Source organism: Apus apus, chromosome 1, assembly GCF_020740795.1.
Source record: "Apus apus isolate bApuApu2 chromosome 1, bApuApu2.pri.cur, whole genome shotgun sequence".
NCBI lineage: Eukaryota > Metazoa > Chordata > Aves > Apodiformes > Apodidae > Apus > Apus apus.
The window spans coordinates 157,930,691-157,951,513 of NC_067282.1; the positions used below are offsets into that span (position 1 = coordinate 157,930,691).

The window sequence follows — 20,823 nt, forward strand, 5'->3', positions numbered from 1 at the left end:
GACATTGCTCAGCTTTGCCAGCAAATGTCACGCAGAGCAATTCAATCTTTGTCAGTCACTTACAATGATAGAAATTAAGCCACTGAGCCCAAATTTTATCACTGAAATAATGTTTCTCAGTTAAAAAATAAATAAAGGTATCTTGCCCTTGTGCTTAAATACTACCTGGCAACCGTTATCCCCGAATTCCTAGTTTCACTGATTTTTATTTTTTTAAAATCAAAACCTTATATTTCATCAACTGTAAAATCAATGCAGAAGTTGGAAATAAGCCAGGCAAAGGCAAACTTCTACCAAGCTAATGGAAGCATCTTTACATGATAATCCATTGCACAAGAAAGACAGTGAATTTTTTTTTATTATACTGACTTTGACTTCTAGAATACAGTACCCAGGCAGATACCTTTGCAGGAATTTGGGTTTGTTTCTTTCGGTATTTGGAGTTTTTTTGGGAGGGAGGGCAGGACAAGGAGAGCCAAGCTATTAAACTTCAACATGTCTTTGCAAAATCAAAAGAAAAACTGAAAATCTCCAAGTAAAAGCTAAGAAACCTAGGGGAAAAATCTGTTCTCCGTCAGTGTCCAAAAAAAAAAAAAGTAATGATGACTGAAAGAGGGGCCAAAACCTACTCTAGAAGTATGGAGAAGTCCTGTGATCAAGATCCATCTGTTTTTCTAAAAGTGTGGCAGTATTGGCACTGTCTTTCTGAGGCACAGTATGCAAACAATGCTGTTTTTCTTAAACTATCAAATACATGCACAAGCTGATATTTAAAACCCATTACTCCTCAATATTTAGTACTGCTATGCAGGATGAGGATTTTGCTTTTACTTTACAAGTCTGACTTTTAATTTTTCATAATGAAAATTAGATATTCAATGTATTACTAGATTGCATGGCATGCATAGTTTATTAGTTATTTAATGTTCTAATATCACAAGGTATAAAAGAATACCAGATAAGAAGTCTCTGAAAGAAGCAAGAAGATCCATGGAAGCAAATTCTGGGATTTTCTGTTGCACTGCATCATTCATGCTCTGTTCTTTAACACTCTTCATTCCAATTAACAGCTGAGAAGCAAGCACAGCTTCACTGACCTAAAACCAATATTTTGTTCAAAACCAGTTCACTACAATATTTATACAGATTTTAAACTCTGAGAGTAGCAAGTTGATGACCAAAAATTAATTATTCAATGTACTATATTTTTAAATGTCAGGAAAAGCTATTTCTCTCTGACATATGGTACATACTATACTTAAATAAATCATTACTGCTGGCAGCCTAATTACCACATAAGTGATTTCAAATCAGATATCCTCACCTGGATGCCACTGATGTCTACCCACATGTCAAATATATGTGCCCACATATCAGGCAGTGTGCAGTTTTATTTGCACTGAATCAAAGTTGAAGCAAACAGAGTCAGATCTGTCCTAGAGAGATTAAAGGTACCACTCAGACAGTGTCTGTTTTAATTTTCACAAATAAGACCTATGACAAAAATTTCATGAAACCTTCACTCTTGTTTGCATTGTCTTGTTTGCTTGTCTAAGATGAAATTTAAATAAATAAATAAATACAAATTTCTTTTTCAGGATATTACACCAACCTGTGTAGCTGCTCTTACTGCAATCCAGGCTTGTCCTTTGTAGCCCTCTGATTTTAGAGCCTCCTCACTAGTAGAGAGTTTTCCAGAAGATGTCTAAAATTATACACCAGTTCACAATTAGGATCCTAAATGTATTATGGTAAAATATATTTTAAAGATAGAAAAAAGGCCTTCTACTTACACAATTAACATTTCATTTGCAAGTTGCAAAAACCAGTATTGATTGTAAATCCAATGATTAATTGCTAAATTGAAAAACATTATCCAGAGAATACGAATTGGCTGCTCCTGTAAAAATTCTCTCAGAGCAACTGATACTAAAGTCACTACTGTATACAGTTTTGCTATAATTTTCCATCTTTTGGAATCTTAATTACCTCTTTTGTCTTATGTTATATATTACACTTTTAATCTATGGCTTGCAGCCACTTTAGCGTGCTTATATTTCTCATGCTGTCACTGATATTTCTACTAAAAAATGGAAATCTGGTAACGTATAAATATTACCACTTAAAAACCATATTTGAATGTTATGTTTTCTTTGCAAGGCAAATCAATTAGTACTCAATCAGAAATGAAAACACTGTTAGTTCTGTTTCTTCCTATTTATACAGAAAATATTTTAAATGCTATTATTCAATGCAATAAAGAGTGAACATCAACCAAGATAAAATTCTACTGCTGTACTATATGATTTCTGTGTGTGATTTTTCTAGTAGGATTATCAGTATCAAGTCAATGTAAGCAATAGTCTGGCAAGGTGCACAGTGTTCTAACAAAAATGTATTTCCTGCTTTGAAGAGGCCACTACGTAAAAGAGAGAAAACATACTTTTGATTTGGAAGACACCATCTTATCTGTCTGTGACACAGCCTCATTATTTGTGGCAAAATGCAAATATAAAAGTGCTATTTCAAGGTATGATCTTCTTATTAACCTGTAAGAAACAAGACACAGATCAATCAATGTTACTATCAAAGTAAGAATTACAGTGGTACTGTCTGACTCCTGCATAAGACTAGCCAGACAGCCTCAACAAATAAATCATTCATCCAGCCTTCATCATCTACCTAAGGTGTGTCTTCTTTCAGAAGCCATGTGAACCTGTTTAAAAGTCATAGTGAGTCTAAAACATCCCTGTCATGTGCTAACAAATAACACATTGATTTAAGCATATGCCAAATATAATTTTCATTATGTGCAACAAATATTCCAGAAATAAATCACAAACATAAGAAAACTAATTCTGCAAGGGAAATTATCTTTCTGTGCAGAACCTGTATTGTTTCCTCTTCATTCTTCAAGTTAAGGCATATATTCATTGTCCAGGTTTCCCAGAAACATGGGTGATTGAATTGGGGTATAGGTCTTCAGTAAACTCTTCCAAGAATCAGTAAAATTACCCAGTCAACGAAAACAATCTTTTGTTTCTTCATTGGGCTCAGCTGAGGAAGCTTCACAGTTTTGAGTTCTGTACCAGAGCGCTCTGTATCTTCAGGTAGACTGTGCTCACCAATTCCTGTTCTCCTCCTATACTTCCTTCTCCTTTTAGTTATTTTTACAGTAGTATTATAAAGCAGGCAAATAAAATGGAATCATAGAAACATAGGCTGGATTTTGGGTTGTAAGGGACCTCTATAGGTTATATAGTCCAAAACCTCTGCAATGAGCAGGAACATCTTCAACTAGGTCAGGTTGCTCAGAGTCCTGTCCAACCTGACCTTAAATGTTCCCAGGGATGGGGCATCTACCACCTCTCTGGGCAACCCATGCCAGTGTTTCACCACTCTCATTGTAAAATATTTCTTCCTTATATCTAGTCTGAATATACCCTCTTTTGGTTTAAAACCATTACCCCTTGTCCCACCACTACAAGCTCTATTAAAGAGTTTGTCCTCATCTTTCTTGCAGACCCACTTTCAGTATTGAAAGGCTACAATAGGGTCTCCCCAGAGCCTTCTCTTCTCCAGACTGATCTCAGCCTTTCTTCAAAGGAGGGTTGCTCCAGCCCCCTCATAATTTTTGTGGCCTTTCTCTGGACCAGCTCCAAGAGGTCCATGTCTTTCCTGTACTAGGGACTCCAGAGCTGGATGTGGTACTCTAGGTGGGATCTCACCAGAGCAGAGTAAAGGGACAGAATAACTTCCCGTGACCTTCTGAAAATCACTGTATCTGAAGCACTTCTCCCAACATTTCCATTCCCTATAGGCTTACATCAGTCTTTTTATGCAGGTTCCTCTTGGCTCTGTAAATCTCTCCAGATTTCCCCCATGAATTAGCTTTCCTAGGCACAGCAACAAACTCCTGCTTATGTAGTTGACTGTTTATATAGTACAATAAATTCCAGTTTTTGCATGATTTATGTAAAGCAAAACATAAAAGTCAGAGAGTACTGTATAGTTCAAGATAGGGCAAACTAAGTGGAAAACTTAGTGCAAAGTTCTGTGTTTACTTTGTGACAATTTAGTTTGCTTCCTAGTCTTGCTAACAAAAAAGGGTTTCAGACATGAAGAAACATCTTTAATTAAACACACCCATAAATATCAGAGGGCTTGTATAAAGGCAATGGGGATGTTTAGTTCTCTAAAACAAGAAAGTCAAGCACCATCGATATTGCTGTACATTGTTTTAGAAAGACAGTAATAAATTAAATAAGCGTGTAGCAAATTAAACTTGCAAAACAGCCCCACAGTCCATTTCTGTACTATCTTCCATCTTGCTGACTGCTTGTAGAGGTTTATTACTGTGCAACTGCTTCTGTGTTCAGAGTTCTGGTTCATTAACTTAAGTAACAGAAAACCCAAACAAGCAAGGTAAATTGCTGCCTTTACACTGCCTGTAACCGGACGTGGCGCGTTATTCATTAAGACTGGTGAAGAGACTAAAAAAATAAATAAAGTCCAGCATATCAGAGCTGCTTGACAGAACTGATCAGCCAGCTTGGCTCAGCTCTTCAGGCATCTTCTATGCTGATAACTAATGGCAAAGTCACTGTCCTGATATCTGTTACAAACACATTTCCTATGCTCCTTCTGCCTCTGTTCTGACTGTTTCTGGCTGCTAACCTTTTCAAGCTGGATTTCTATGATCTGGAAAGGGGTCAGACCACAGCTCATCTTCTGAAAAATGAATAAAACCCCTGTTTAATTGATAGCTCTGTTCCTGGTGTTGACAGAGAGGGTACATATTTGGAAACAGAACAGAAAGCTGTAACTTTGTATGCTCTAAAACGTGTTTTAAAATGTTCTCAGCATTTATTTTAAATAATAGAACTACAGAAGCTCTTCCTTACTGCAGTGGAAGAAAACTCTCCATAACATAAAAGATGCTTCAAAATACAAGTCCCACACCAGATCTCAGAAAACTGTCAAAAAAATGTATTCATGCATGATTAAAATTTTTTTTAAAGTTCTATTGCTAGTTTCTTACTCAAATTTTTGATCATGTTGCTGGCTGAGTTTTATAGCTTCCAACAGGGTTTCAACAGCTGGAGATGACTTGTTATTACCTGCTTGAGTTATCTGGCATTCCACCTTACCTAAGAAAGAAATACAGAAACAGATTTACAAGATTATCTTTGTAGTTTTTTTTTCCTGTGAGACCCAAGCTGTTTTTCCCTTCAGAAAAGTTGAACAACATAATCCATTATCTATCCTCTTCCTGATAAGCAAGATCTTTTCAAACTTGTTCCAAATGTAATGCACAATGCTTGTATAAAAAATTACTTCATAGAGTAGCTAAAATAATCAAACTTTGGAACCATAAAGACTCCCAACATGTAGTGAAGCTAACTAAAAGACCATGGTACATGGACGAGTTGATGCACAGGCACAGGCTGTATGTATGTACTATGCTGCACATACAGTGTGCTGTGCTGTCCACACCCCTTAGCCACAGGGTGAATATAGCCAGCTAACAGAAGAGCTGATTGACACCATCTTCTCAGTACCAGTGGTTACACCACTTGCCCTTTCTGTGAAAGTGCAGCAAGAAGTTCTTAAGTGAATATGCTTTTTGTTCAACAGTAGAAATGGTTAATAGAAATGTTTTCTTTGCACAAAGTCTTCAAACAGCTCAAAAGACCAAAGTGATGCAACCTTTCCCAGACAGGATCTGCATTCTGTGTTCTGCTACACCCTGATTGGAAGCCCATTTAATACTTCACAACTTGGGGTTCTCAGCATCTGAAGTGACATATTTACACTGTCCTCTTTTTCTTCACAGTGTAAACTCCAATAAATGGCATTTTAAGAGCTACTCCACAGAGTCTGAATGCCTTTCTGGTTGGAATCCTAACAAACCAACAACCTCCTGGTGCAAATCATAATGTCAATAAAATCCAAATGCATGCAAATACTCTGTAATTCATTAGTTTTGTTAAATCCTTTAGAAAAACTTTTGAGCTTCTCATCTTCTTTAGTTCAGACTGATGCAGAGAAGTTAATAAGCTTCCTACAGTGTCTTTAATCTCATTGGCTACACCCTTTGATCCCTGATAACACAGAGGTGGGAGAAGTTCTACTGCAGTTTTGAAATTACTTGTGCAATGCATCCTGAACAATGCTGATGTGATACTAAAACCATGTGAGAGATTTGCAGCTAGACAGGGTGAGAAATATCCAAATCTTTTGTATTTTTACAGTAAAATGTCTGCATTTTAAGAGAGGCCACATGCATCAGATTGCCTAGGACAAACAGGGTTTATATATTTACCTATCTGAAAAAGAAGTTCAGCTTCCATATCTAATTTTTTTGTTGCAGATGCTCTGCAAAGCTTTAATGCTGATTCTAAATGTTTGAGAGCACGTAGCCATTGGAGTGGATCTCCTCTTGCAGGTGTACAAGCTGTTTTTTCAGCTAATGTTTGTCCTAAGGAGAAAGAAAGACACTTCTTAGTAAATTATTTAATGGAAAACCAATTTAAACAAAGAGCTACTTCTCTAGAACAAATGATGTTATGGATTTACTGCTACAATCTAAATCTCAAACATCTGAGTCATTAATGGACATAAATACAGAGCTGTAATGCTTTTTCACTACTTTATGTTGCCATTGATGTTTAACCAGGCCATCCAAAAGAAGGTGAGGCTAAACAAATCAACCCTTTCACAAAATATCTGGAAAGACTAGCAGTAAGCCTCTGCATAACTTTACTTCCCCTGGCAGTTGTAGGCAAAACTTAAACCTCTCTGAACATTTCCATATTCCCTAGATAATTTTTTTCTAACCAGTTCTAAAGGCATCTTTGATGTATTGCATGCCTCTTATAATGTACTCCCCAATACTCATAGGCTTTTCCTAAAATTGTGGATTCAGAAACAGGAACTAGCTCTCACAAGCAGTAAGGCACAGTAAGAATGGATCTCTAGAGCACACCAGCTGAAGCTGAAAACAGCCACAGCAGATGCCTTTCAGAGTGTTTACTTTGCACTACCTATGTTCTAGTCCTAAAAGCTGTATACAAAGTACTGGTTGGAGTGCATGGATGTGCTCCTGGAGCATATGTTCCTGAAAAAGAATCCAGAACATTCTGACACTGCTCCACAATACAAACCAAAGTGAAGTGATTTCTAGATTTTCTAGTATATTGGAAGTCAGATATACCCCAAATTAAGTTTAGCGGAAGGAACATGGAAACAATATCCCTACCCCTGCATCTGCTATACAGCAACAAATCTGAGACAGATCTTAAAGGTTATCTTCTGTTACTATTCAGCATATTTCCAAGTTTCTAGATAAGGAAAAGTTATTTTTTAAAAGCTGTTAAATTAAAAGGTGACAAAATAAAAAACACTGATTATTTTATTGGGACAGAGAATTATCACTACTATCCCATCTGATTTAGTATCATTAGTTAGATTCCATATAAATGCTTCCAGGGAGATGGAACATACACAGGAAGTTTTTGCAGAATGAATGCTTTGTACAGAAGTTGGAAAAGTATTGTTAACTTCCACTTAAAAAACCTGAGGTTGCCATGAGTTTCATCAAGCTATAGCATTCATATTTAAGCCTTTGTTGATTATAGGTCCCATAAGCATTATACTTTGCTTATATAGATTGGATGGGCCCAAACAGGCATCTACTGCTTGTTTTCAAAAGATTTTATTTGCATAATGACAAAAAATTAATTTACCACTTCTGATGCATCACTTTATCTGTTGTTGCATAAAATATGAATGAAAATTAATGAACATTTAAAAATAATAATTACTTGCTGTTTTTTCTTACCAATTCTCATTTTGACTTGGGCTAGCAAGTTGAGATATGGCAAGTAGATATTTTTTGGAGGTAGGACCAGGCAAGTCAATGTGCTGTCTTCTATTTGCTGTTCAATGGGTTCTCCACAAACAAAAATCTATGAAAAGAGTATGCTTTGTAAAATCAAGTTGCAGGCATCCAATTAAATAACAGTTGAAAAAGTAAGACAGATATTGCAAAATCCTGGAAGTCAAATGTGTCTTGTAGAAGAGCACTAGAAAAGGGCTTTATACTCCCAAACACCTTTACTTCAGTTCGTACTTGTCTTCTTTGCAGAGGAATTTGGTAGCAAATTAACAATTTCAATTATTCTTGATAAAATTTATTAATTTTAGGCTTTAGTTTCTAAAAACAAACTTGCTAAAATTAGTCTTTAAGAAATACATCTGCCAAAGAACCCAAGCCCTAGAAAGAAATTGTCATTTCTACAAGAAATATGACATCCAACAAAGGCCATAACATAAAATAACATGCATTGACCAGTCAAACTTTTCATTAATGGAAAAAAGGATGGGGACATGCTGCAAAGTCTTAAGTCTCTTGCAGGCTAGCAAGTCTCACAAGTGGAAGTCTGAGTCTGGAGTAATTAATATGATTCTTTAGTACTTGGGAGAACAAATATTTGAATGGATTAAACTTCTGTATCAAGAATACGTAGAGACTGCCAAAATGCATCTCTATTTGGTAAATTTGGTAAGTGGTTTATACCTATATGTTCCTCTCACAGCTTTCATGTGTTTAGATTTATTTTTGTTTATTGCATATTTCATTTTTTACATGGAAATTATTTCTTCATGCTGATTGTAACAATTTGTTGATCTAAGACATCACAAAAATATGCTACTTGATATAGATTTTCTAATTCAAAGTATTCTAAGTTAACATATAAAGCTAAACTCCTAAACTTGGCTGCTCAAGAGTTAGGAGTTTTATGAGATGTACATACTCCCTGAGGTGCTGGGTACCAACCTATCCCTTATTTCAAATTGTAAAAGTGTGTGTACCTATTTCAGCTTTCACATACATTTTGCAAATATTCAGTATTTTAAATTTTATGAAAATACCAGACTACATAAATGAATATACATAAATATAAGTTTGGTCAGATGCATTACTTCCATGCACTATGTAATATATGGAAAATTGAAGTGAAGAGTTGATAGGGAGAGCCATTTTTAATAAATTGTTAAAATACCTTTGAGAACAGATAATTAAGATTGTTGGAACTGTGTAAATCACCAACATATACTCACTGCTTTAATGGTAAGCTCATGTGCCAAAATTAGTAAGTTCAGTGGTTCCACTGTAGAAGAGCAATGTTCTGTGTCCTCTACTGACTGCAGTGTTAGCATGTCTGCCAGCAGAACCAGACTTCTCACAAGAGTCAAAGAAGCTGGAGGGGAAATAACTGTATCCTCCTGGAGTAAACTGATGATTTTCTGTTGGGATATAGACAATGTAAACCAAAGTAGTTACTGCTTTTACTGTCTATTTATGAGGACAAATCACACAAGGTGGAAAAAAATCTATTTCAGAGGCATTATTTCAAGCTTATTTAATGCTGGCATCAGCTGTTCTGACCTCATGAAAAATGCATCAAAGAAAAACGAACAGTTTGTCCTTTGTGCTCAAACCTGCAAAAGAAGTTTAATGGTTGCCACGGGTTGTTTTTCTTGCAGGTCAAGAATAGCAGCTTGCACCATCATTTCAGCCTGTGTCTCAGTATCACCAAAGGCTTCTGCCTCTAGTATCACTTCATCTATCACACTTCTGCGTTCAGCCACATTATTTCCTAGAAGAAGAGAATATACATATAGCAAAAATACAATAGAAAAGACTTCACAGTATCTTCTGCCATTTTTAAGAAGTCACTTCCACACTAAAAAGTTACAGAAAAATCTGACATTATTGATTCCACATTTACCATTTCATTGATTCTGTGCCAAATGTAATTTAAAAAGAAAGAAAAACCACTTAGTTTTTAAACTGCACTTGGTTCACATTGATCCAAATACATTCTTTATATGCAATCCATAAGCATAAATAATTAGATTTTTTAGATCAGATTAGCATTCTCACCCATAAAACATATTCCATGTATTCAAAAGTCTGATCTTAGCTATCATTCCTTCATTTATTGAAGACAAAAAGTTAAAACTTCTGAGACTTTTAAAAATAGAAGCATGTTGCAGTAGTGGTTTTTTAAAACAAACAGACTTATTTAACCCAATTACACTAGAACATTTTCAACTTTTTCACACAGAAGTGATTTATCAAAAGATAATGATCATTAAATGAACATTAATATAATGCTTCGTGTTTACATGCTCTAGGGAGAGATTGTGCTCAGAAATGTATTTTTCTTATTGCTTTGGATGAATTTACTATAAATAATAGTTCGGTGATAATAGAGCCCCAGAATTAATATTCTGATTTTTTATTTAATAACAAGAACTGTGTTTAAATAGGCTCACTTGCCCATTATACTCCAAATGTCTAAACCAAAAAAGGGTAATACCTTCCGTATCAGCAACACCATGTATCTGTGTTACTAGGGCAGTCACTAACGTTGTACGACACCTCAGCCACAGACGGACATTCACATGATCTTGTGCAGCTGCTACATCGAGAGGCAGTTCAACATTAGAGTCCTAATAATTCCCAAAAGCAAGAGCAATGTTACACTCTGAGTCAACTGCTTTAGTCCAAACAAAGCAACAGGGCAGTATCAGTCTAAAATAAATCAAATTAACACAAATATTTTACAAATAATAACATTATTATAACCTGAAGTTTATTTGAAGGGTAGATATTTTTTAAGAACAGCAGTCTATTTATTATGCAGCTTTTAATGTATAGAAAAAAGTTTGCAACAAATGAAGATTAAGCCAGCTTTCATGGCAGAGTCCATTAATATATCCATATATTACATGTGTCCTGGAGAATAATTCAGAACAGTTTGGACTTTATTCTTCTCTAATAAAAACTCTACACAAAACTCTAAGGCACATAAAAATCTAATTGTAGATTAGAGCAGGATCAATATTAAGCTCCAGTAGTTCATGACTTATTAGAAAGATTTTTTTTAAATTTGACTTCTATTTTTTAGTGTTCCTGGTGAATAGAAACAACTATTAATGTAACATATTAATGTAATATAGTACTGGAAGTGTTTGGGTGAATTCTCAGCTCAACTCCCTGTACCATCTTCACGTATCACAAAGTCTTTTTCTAGTCTAAAATTCAACAGTACCTATTCTAAAGATTTGTTCCAGTAAGCACTACGTGGACAGGGCACTACCTGTATTCTACTTATACCAAAGATCATAACTAATTACTTATATGTACTTATCATTAATACTTATTATACTTACTTATAATTAATTATAAATATATAATTGCTTATAATTAATTGCAAATATATAATTGCTTATAATTACTTATAATTGATATTTTTTTTTAATAGCCATAACAGGCTTTAGGGCAGTCCTAAGAAAATGTAGGACCAAAAGCAGAAAGACAATAGACCCTGATATGCAACAAAGTCAGAGCATAATTACACTGCATGCAAGAAAGCTTAGTCTCGTTAGGCCTGTTGCAAAATCTGGCCTCACTGCTCAATTCTTCTGTCCATGTGAGTCAGTTTGACTTACTGTGGTGTTTTACTAATAGGTTTTGTACATTGGCTTTCCAGAGTATAGGTCAGTATCCCTCTGTGTTAGACAACAGAAGTCAGCTAAAATCTTGCTAAATTTGGAAACCAGAAATAATGTGAACTGGTCTGTTTGGCTTTTGGAAAAAGGATACACTAGTAGGAAGTAGGATTTCAAACAAAGAACCTAAAATACCTTCACAGAACAATATAAGGTTTTCACCTGATAGCTATTTTTTCCACTTTCTATTTGTTTTTAAACAAAAGGTGACTTTCAGTGCTGGCATTTGATAGTATATACATAAAAACTGTAATTCCTACAAATTAAAATTATTATTATTATAGATACACTGAATTGGCCAAGCAGGTAACTGAAGCACGTAATACATAATTTTCTACCCAGGTTAATGGTAACCACATAATACAGATGATTGCCATGTTCTAGTGTTCTGAAAATCTCTCAACACTTAATACAAGACTTCATATAGTAAGAAACAATAGTTTATAACAAGTAACCACACATACCAAATTTTCACACATACTTTCATCCTTTTCTTCTTGAAAATGTGTCATTTCCATCCTAAAAATTTTTGCATCTTGGAGAAGTCGAATTGCAGAGAAAGCCAAAGCAACACTGTGATACACAAAATATTATTTAAAAATACTAATCGTATTAGCCATTTTATGCTTTTATTAGAATAGATACTTCATTTCTGACTACGTCAGAGATGTCTATCAGCAGTTACTAATTTTTGCTTCAGTAGAACAAAAACTGCACTCAAAGTGTATTCTGAATTTGTAGGCACTGCAGTATGAGAGTGAGAAAACAACAGGAAGAGAAAACGTTTTGCTAATAACAATCAAAACAGAACTTCCCCATGACTTTCAGTTATACATAGCAGTCTTTAGGGATGGGCTTTTAGAAATTAGAAGATGTAAAAATACTGACAATTACAAAATAGATGAGAAGAGTTCTGTATCTATTCTACAACTTGAGAGCTACAAAAACTTTCCTCCATCTGTTAAATCCATGACCAAATACTCATGGGATCATCAACCAGAAACTGAGCCAGGTTCTATCCTGGCAAAACCTCATAAGCAATCACATGACATTGAGTCTGCTGCTCCCCATCCCAATGATAAATCCTTTCCTAGAGTTCACTCCAAACAGCATCAAGAAAGATACAGACACCAGTAGGACTGGTGCAGCATTCAACCCCATATTTCAAAAAACTGTGAGTTGGAATCCCAAAATAGGCAGATTCCTCCCTGCTGAGTTTTGGGGTTTTTTTTCCTTTTTATGCTTTTTGACGCTTTCAGTTACACTATTCAATTTTCATAACATCTATAGGAATGTATATATCTAACAGCAGACTTTGTGGACACTATTATTTTCATGGTATTAAGACACTTGCAAAACCAACATAATGAAAATATTTTTTCACAACAGGATTTGTTGCCCAAAGAACACACTATTCAAAATATTCTAAGAAATGCCAAACCCAATGTCTCTTGGTATTAATTTTCCATCTCTAAGGGGAATTTTTCCCCTACATCTATAATTCTCTAACTTCCTACCTCTTCTCTAAAACATCTTTGGGGTTGTTGTTTTTCTTTTATAATTCTTCTTATTCTTCACCCACTGAAACATGTTTTATTAATGATGCAAAAGTACCTGAGAGTATCCCTAGCTCAGCTGTTAATGATATGTCAGCAGGTCAACTGTTGAAAATGTATAACCAAAATTCTCATCTATGGTGTCATTTTTAACAGAGAGACTCTCTTTACATTAAGACTGGCTGCTATGAAGCAAGAGAAAAAAATAACGTATAGGACCATAAGTCCTTTCTGCACTGCCAGAATACTGTGAAGAGCTTTAATGCAAGAAATATCCAGGCTCTGTGTGAATTCACTGCTTTTGAGAAGTTCTAGATTAATTGTTGTAAGGACAAAGTTCTTGATTCATGCACAAAGAAGTCATAACAAGAGCTACACCGCTCTGAAATTACGTTATTCTGCCAACATATATCTAACCACAGGATGGATAACCTCCAGAGATAGGGACATTGTTAAAGTCTTCTTGTACTTTCTGATTCTATTCAGCTTGCTGTTTTTGTGGTGCAGAACTGGATGGATTACACCAATCCAGCACAAATAGACCCCAAAGTAATGAGAACGAAAACTGTTAATATCTTGCCTTTCAGCTCACAGAATTCAGTCCTTATGAATCTCCTTCATCATCCCTTTACCTCAGTTCTCTTCAACAAAATGAAACCAGAAAAAAGCACTGTTGAATTTGATGATAACCGTCTCTCTAACAATGGAAAAGATGGAACAAAATTTGCTTATAAAAGCAAAAGAGGCAGTAAGGATAATACAATGAAATATCCCAACTGCTTTTCTTTCGTTTTATTAAGAAGAGTTTTCTCCTGAAACCAGGCATTAAAACCTGACATTTTTAAAACCACTGTTTGAGATACTATGGGTAGCATTCCTCAAAGAAGTTTGAGAAAGTGCAGCACACAAGAGCATATTCAGGCTTTTAAGAAATATTAACCCAGCTTGCTCAGCACCACTGCCTCCAGTTACCTGCTGTTGTGAGCATTTAGCAATTTTGAAAATGAGGCCATTTTTACCTACATACTTATACACAAATTTCATGAGCAAAATGTAGACGAGAAGCACAAAGTTTCACATTTTATGTATTAGGCAGCAACATGCTCACATAAGCAGACAAACATATATTTGGGTAGTTAGAAACCTCACGTATTTACAGGGACACACCATGTAAGAACTCTCCTTGAGATCCATGGAATTAGTCCTGTACATAAACTTCTTCTGAGACATAAATTTTATGCAAGATAGAGGCTGCAATGTAGAAGCTTCCCTTGATGAAATTTTTGTGACCCTCTTCTTCTGTCAACAAGAGTGATGTGTCTATATATTTCCCTTGACAAAATACACATCCTTTTATCAGCTGAATCAGAAAGTGACAGGATGATCAAAATAGGAAAGTACAGCTGACTATAACAATTCCACCACTAAGTCATTTTGCCAAAGGAAAAAAATGATGAATTTCTGTAATATCATGCAAAGCTTGATTTCTAGGCTGGCAGGCAGGAAACATTCAGCTGTCTGAAGGAGTGTTTCATTTGTATCCGAGGCAGATATATCAGCAGTTTCCATGGATGGCAGTGCAATAAAATTGTAAAATAGGTTAAAAAACCCCAAACCCTTGCTTTGTTTGTTGGCGTTTTGTTTTGTTTTTTTTTTCCCTGCTATCTGACCTCTATCGATATATAAGGCCCATTAAACACCCATTAAAAATTTAAGAGTCCCAAAAAATGATTCATAAAATGCTTGACATCCATTAGAATGCCTGATACTCTAAAAAAGTTTCTTGAATCTGAGACAAGTTAGAAGCCAAGAGAGAAATGACACTCTAAGATACAACTGCCTGTCAAAAAGAAGGGTCCTGCACTGAACACGCCTTGCGTGCTGGAACCAGTATAGCAGGGTGAGAATGTCTGGGTCAGAACTCTACTAACACAGGTTTTATCAAGCTTAGTATCAAGCTAAGTCAGGCTTATGCACAGGGTATTTCATAGGTCTGCATACTGGTACTTGGTTACACATGGCCCTCACAAGCATGATGAAGTCACTGTCCAGTGATTTGTAGTTTTCACTTTGACAAATTTATGGTAAATTAATCTAATTCGAAAGACACTGAAATAGATTAATATTTCATTATGAGAAATGTTCACAATAACCTACAAGTTTGTGCTTCCTGTTTTCAGCACTGACAGTACTACTAAATTATTACCATCTTAGTATCTGAACTTTTGGGAAATGTCCATCTTTTAAAACAAACTAAACAAAACCTGGGTGAAAGACCATGCTGCAGTACTCTTACTGTTTTCAGTCAGGAGTCTGTACAACACTGTGAAGCTCCTATCCTTGTTAAATTTTTAATAGAATCATAGAATGGTTCAGGTTGGAAGGGACTCCAAAGATCATCTAGTTCCAATATCCCTGCCTGTCTTCACAGGAAGGGTGCTCCAGCCCCCTTATCATCTTCATGGCCCTTCTCTGGACTCACTCCAACAGCTCCATGTCCTTCTTATGCTAGAGACTCCAGAACTGGACACAGTACTCCAGGCAGGATCTGAATAGTATCTTTACTCTCCAGGCAGAGCAGAGGAGGAGTGGGGGCGAATGGGAGGAAGTGCTGTGCCACTAGCTGCTAAACTAAGAAGGAATTGTGCTATTTAAAGGCTCTCTGATTTGGAGGTTTGTTTATTCAACTAAGACAGCTGGGAGAAGGAAAGTAGAAGGACATAGAAGAAAACATTTCTGTTAGTTGGGTAAAAAGGAAAAGATCTCTTGAGACTGGTTTATCTGTTAGCCAACTGAATCACCTACCATTTCATCAGCAGGAGTGTTACAGCAATCCACCAGTATTCCAACAATAAAAAAAATATCAATTTTGCTTTTTGCTTAATGCTTACTAAAATTTAAGATTTACTGTAATAATTTTGGTGTGTTTAGATCTAACAAAAGTTACAAATACTTATTATATTTATACTTACTACATGCTGATTTATATATAGACTGACAAGTGATGGCTATATGTGCTGTATATCTTGTTAAAAATTTATACCCTTAAAGATTTTCCAGCCAAATATAAAATAGATTAGATAGAGATTAGATTAGATTAGATTAGATTAAAAGATCTTGACACAAATAAAAATTATGCATTGTCAAACTATTATCCTTCTTACACAAATTAATTTTAAATTACAGTTCTGCCAAACAGAAGAATAATCCTAGCTGAAAGATAAAATAAATGTTCAGAATTTAACATCTACTAATATCTAATATATTTCTTTATGCTCCATATATTCAAAGAACAGCACAACTGTAATTTCATTAAGTTCTTCAATAGAAATCCAGACCTCAAAAAGGTCACAAATTTTGGAGTTATAATTTGGAGAGAATAGTAATAGACCATGTAAATACAGCAGTATTTTACATACTGTAATTAATGCTTGCTAAAATCTAGTCTAATGTACTAAAGATTACATCAATGGGTTTTAATCAAATTAAAAATATAATTTGATTGCAGTAATACATCAAGGACTTATTCTCTTAGCATAGTAATACAGGGTGTTCTTGAAACAAAGTAGAATTCAGTAGTTTGGAGGTAACAACATCGGTGTTCTGCTGAACATTTAAAAATTATAGAAAACACATAACCTAATATATCCAGACTTTGACTTCAACAAAACAAGTGAACACTGCAGCTCTTTCTTTGATTTTGTACAATACTATCACAAAAACACCTCACAGAGAAATCCTAGGCAAATAACCAATGATCTTTTAATAAAATAAAGCAGTAATAACAAATTAAATGCTAGTGTAACTTACATTTGAAGATATACTAGTGTGGTTGTTATGATTGGTTACTACGGTTTATAATATTAATGTAGACATAAAGGATTCAAATAAAAAAAAATGCTGGATTATTTTTTTTAATCTTCTGTAGTCAAGGCTGTGCAACATAAGTTTGTTCCTAATATTACAGAATCACAGAATCAGATAATGTTAGGGATTGGAAAGGACCTCGAAAGATCATCTAGTCCAACCCCCTCACCAGTGCAGGATCCCCTAGAGTAGGTCACACAGGAACCTGTCCAGGAGAATTCTGAAAGTCTCCAGAGAAGGAGACTCCACAGCCACTCTGGGCAGCCCGTTCCAGTGCTCTGTCACCCTCACAGTGAAAAAGGTTTTCCTCATGTTTACATGGAACGTCCTATGCTCTAGCTTGCACCCATTGCCCCTTGTCCTGTCATTGGACACTGAGGAGAGCCTGGCTCCATCCTCCTGACACTTGTTCTTTACATATTCATAAACATTAATGAGGTCACCCCTCAGTCACCTCTTCTCCAAGCTAAAAGGATGCAGCTCCCTCAGCCTTTCTTTGTAAGGGAGATCTGCTTACCTGCAAGCTGCTTGATGCCTTTGCTGAGAAATCGCGGCAAGCTGAAGTTTGGCCTCAATGAGAGCTTTTAAATCTTCAGCAGAACACTGAGATATCTCCCCATCATACTTGTCCTGTGTGTTCTGCACAAGACGGCTAAGACTTTCTTCGGCTTCTGCTAATAAAATCCCCTACAGAAAAACAAAATGAACAAATACCCCCCTTCCCGTTCAAACAAAGAAGCTAATAAACTGTGGTATGGTTTATCCAAAACAAAGTACCAGAAAGAGGAACATGAAAAATGTAAGACATTTCACATATGACAGAGAATAGTTTTCCATTTATTTGTAGAGCACAGTGCCCCATCAAAGAGCTCTGACTTGTTCTGTGGGTGTCACCTCTGAAGGGCAACGATTTTATCCTGGAAATCCCATTCTGTCTTTACCCTGGTTGCTGAAACAGTCACACTGAGATCTGAATGTGACAGTATTTCCCATGGACATTTTTATAGCATAAACTAGACCATAACCACTGGGAATATTTGAAAAAACTGCCCCAAACCACCAAGACTTCATGTATGGCTAGTAAAATTACAGTCAGATTAGTCCCCTTACTCATGCCACCCTCTCATGATAATTTCTATTATATTGAAAGCATTAGCAATGTTTTTGGAACAATCTGTAGTTTCTTAAGACTTTTTTCCTAAAACACAGAATTACCTTCAGCATGGCCATATTTAATTCATCTTTACAGTCAACAAGCTGCACCATTGTGACACTTTGTTCCTTTTGTCTTGAATTCTTACCAGCAGCACCTGTCAAATACATTTAAAATGAAATTTCAGGTAACAGAAGCAGAACCAAAGCATTCTCTGCTATTTGAACAATACACTCTTTTTTTCTTTATTTATAATTGGGACTTTCCATATCAAAGTAAGTGAGGAAGAATGGAAGTCCTCTAAAAATATTAGAGATACTAGCAAAAAACCCTTGAAAAATCTCAATGCTTATTATTTTTCTAGCAACATTAAATATGAATAATGTTTATAATATCACATGTTAATACATATGTAGTTAAAAGTGGGAAAACTATGCTTGAAACAAGTTGCAGAATCAATGCACTTTTCCATCACCCTTATAACTACCTTTTGCCTTTGATGCTCTAATTCTGCTTGGCTCCTTCGGGGGGTTTTTTTCAACAGTATAGATGTGTTTTTCCACTTTTTCAGGTATGTTGTATATTGTGGCAGAAAGGCAAATGATGGAATGTGTTTTGACTAAAGTTAGTTTGTTCATAATTTGTTGGTTACACATCGGCACCATTGTTAAAGATAGACTCAAATTAAATATGTCTTCCAGTACCTACAAGAAAGATAACAATTGGGACTACTTGAAATAACATATTTTACATTTTTCTTGTTCAAGGCAAATTCTTCTTCTATTAATAATGATGTTTATAAACAATTAACAGGAATAATATTAGTAATATGCTCTTAGTCATTATGGATTATTCTTTTCCAAACTTAGTTTGCAACAGCCTCAGTGATCACTTTTCCAGCAGAATGTGCATCTATGAAGCTACAGCTATTTCTCTGTGTACATTTGCATTGTCCATAGCACTCTCTGAACTTATGTGGTCATAAAAAATATATAGCAAAATCTGTAGTTCAGAAACCTTAATACAAAGGACTGTCTGTTGTTACAATTCACCCTAACTAGAAGATTAAGCAGGGAATCAAAATCTTCTATAGCATATTAAAGAGGACAAGTCCTGAGGAGGCCCACAATGATCAGAGGGCTGGAACACCTCTGCTATGGAGACACACTCAGACTTGGGGTTGTTCAGCCTGGAGAAGAGGAGGCTCCAGGGAGACTTTATAGTAGCCTAAGTTGGAGAGGGACTTTTAATAAGGGCATGCAGTTATAGGATGAGAGGGAACATTTTCAACCTGAAAGAGGGGAGATTTAGGTTGGACATTAGGATGAAAATTGTTCCTGTGAGGGTGGTGAGACACTGGCATGGGTTGCCCAGGGAAGCTGTGGATGCCCCATTCCTGGAAGTGTTCAAGGCCAGGTTGGATGGGGACTGGAGCAACCTGGTCTAGTGAGAGGTGTCCCTGCCCATGCTGGGGAGTTGGAACAACATGATCTTTGGGGACCTTCCCATGGTATGGTTCTATGGTATTTTATAGAATCTTTTTGCTATTTGTGATATCATCTTTCTTTCGAGTTTAAGATTCTAACTTTAGATAAATACATTTAGAAGTAGAAAGTCTAAGCAGCTTTGCAAAATCATAAGGAGACCAGTAAGAGCCCCATATAGACTGTGAAGTGTTTAAATCCAAAGCTCAAGATAAAACACAACTGCAGAATAAATCTGAAACTAGTGAAATCAAAAGCTATCAAAATAGACATCTCACTTCTGTCTTCTAATATCAACTGTTTTAGGAGACACATGAAAGAGAGCAAACTGGAGAAAACAGTGGGGGGTTTCTACTTTATCAGTTTGTTTTTATAGTACAGCTTTTTTTGTACATTCTGCCAACATATACCCTTACTAGATCAATGGATCTGTGACAAGGCAAATGAAAGAAAATTAGTAATACTGAAAAACAAAAGATAAGTAATTGATGAACATGTAATTTTAACTAAAATTAGAAACTATTATTCATTAACTAGTTTACAGATTCACCTTCTTTTTTAGAAATGGACTCCAGCTCCAGTCTGAATTAGGATAAATTTATGAAGACAGCTCTGACTGACAAAAATTAGAAGGCAAGATGATGGATGTTCTCCATATTTTATCAGAATGAACAACATATCCTACATCTCATGACATAACCTGAATAAGTCCACTAGCATTCTTTGCACAGACAAATCACAGATTTTTACATATTTGGTCAGCCACCTGAAAAATGGTGATAATGATACTCGTCTCTCCCTTGAGAGGTCATCCATAAAATTTAAAATTTCAACTGCTGAGAATATGTTTTGTATTTACTAGTATTTACCAATAATAAGTATATTTTCTGAACCAAAAATAACTGATGCCAGGAAAATAAATGTTTATCTCTAGCACGAAATTTTCTAGCTCTTTCAGATTTTTTTTACCTGTAAATTTGTAACAGTCAGGAGAGATTTTGAGGAGTCAAATTTCTGTAACAGCTGTAAAATGGACAAAACCAAAATTAAGTAATGTGTTACAGTATGGATATAAAACATATGACTTTGCAGAGCAGTGAAAAAGTGTAGTTTATTTCCAACTGTACTTCGAGGATTCTGAAAATACCAACAATTACTTGGCTTCTACAGGCTTTAC

General features: G+C 35.5%; 1 protein-coding gene across 1 annotated transcript in view; it reads right to left on the reverse strand.

The window, feature by feature from the left end:
• The window catches only part of CFAP54 (cilia and flagella associated protein 54), a 109,889-nt gene that overhangs the window by 13,353 nt on the left and 75,713 nt on the right, over positions 1-20,823 (reverse strand). The window contains 14 exon segments of the mRNA XM_051621259.1: positions 956-1,097; positions 1,613-1,705; positions 2,444-2,549; positions 5,042-5,150; positions 6,326-6,481; positions 7,844-7,970; positions 9,127-9,312; positions 9,508-9,665; positions 10,392-10,524; positions 12,051-12,159; positions 17,527-17,696; positions 18,225-18,319; positions 18,650-18,866; positions 20,616-20,669. Coding sequence (XP_051477219.1) covers positions 956-1,097; positions 1,613-1,705; positions 2,444-2,549; positions 5,042-5,150; positions 6,326-6,481; positions 7,844-7,970; positions 9,127-9,312; positions 9,508-9,665; positions 10,392-10,524; positions 12,051-12,159; positions 17,527-17,696; positions 18,225-18,319; positions 18,650-18,866; positions 20,616-20,669 — 1,855 coding nt within the window.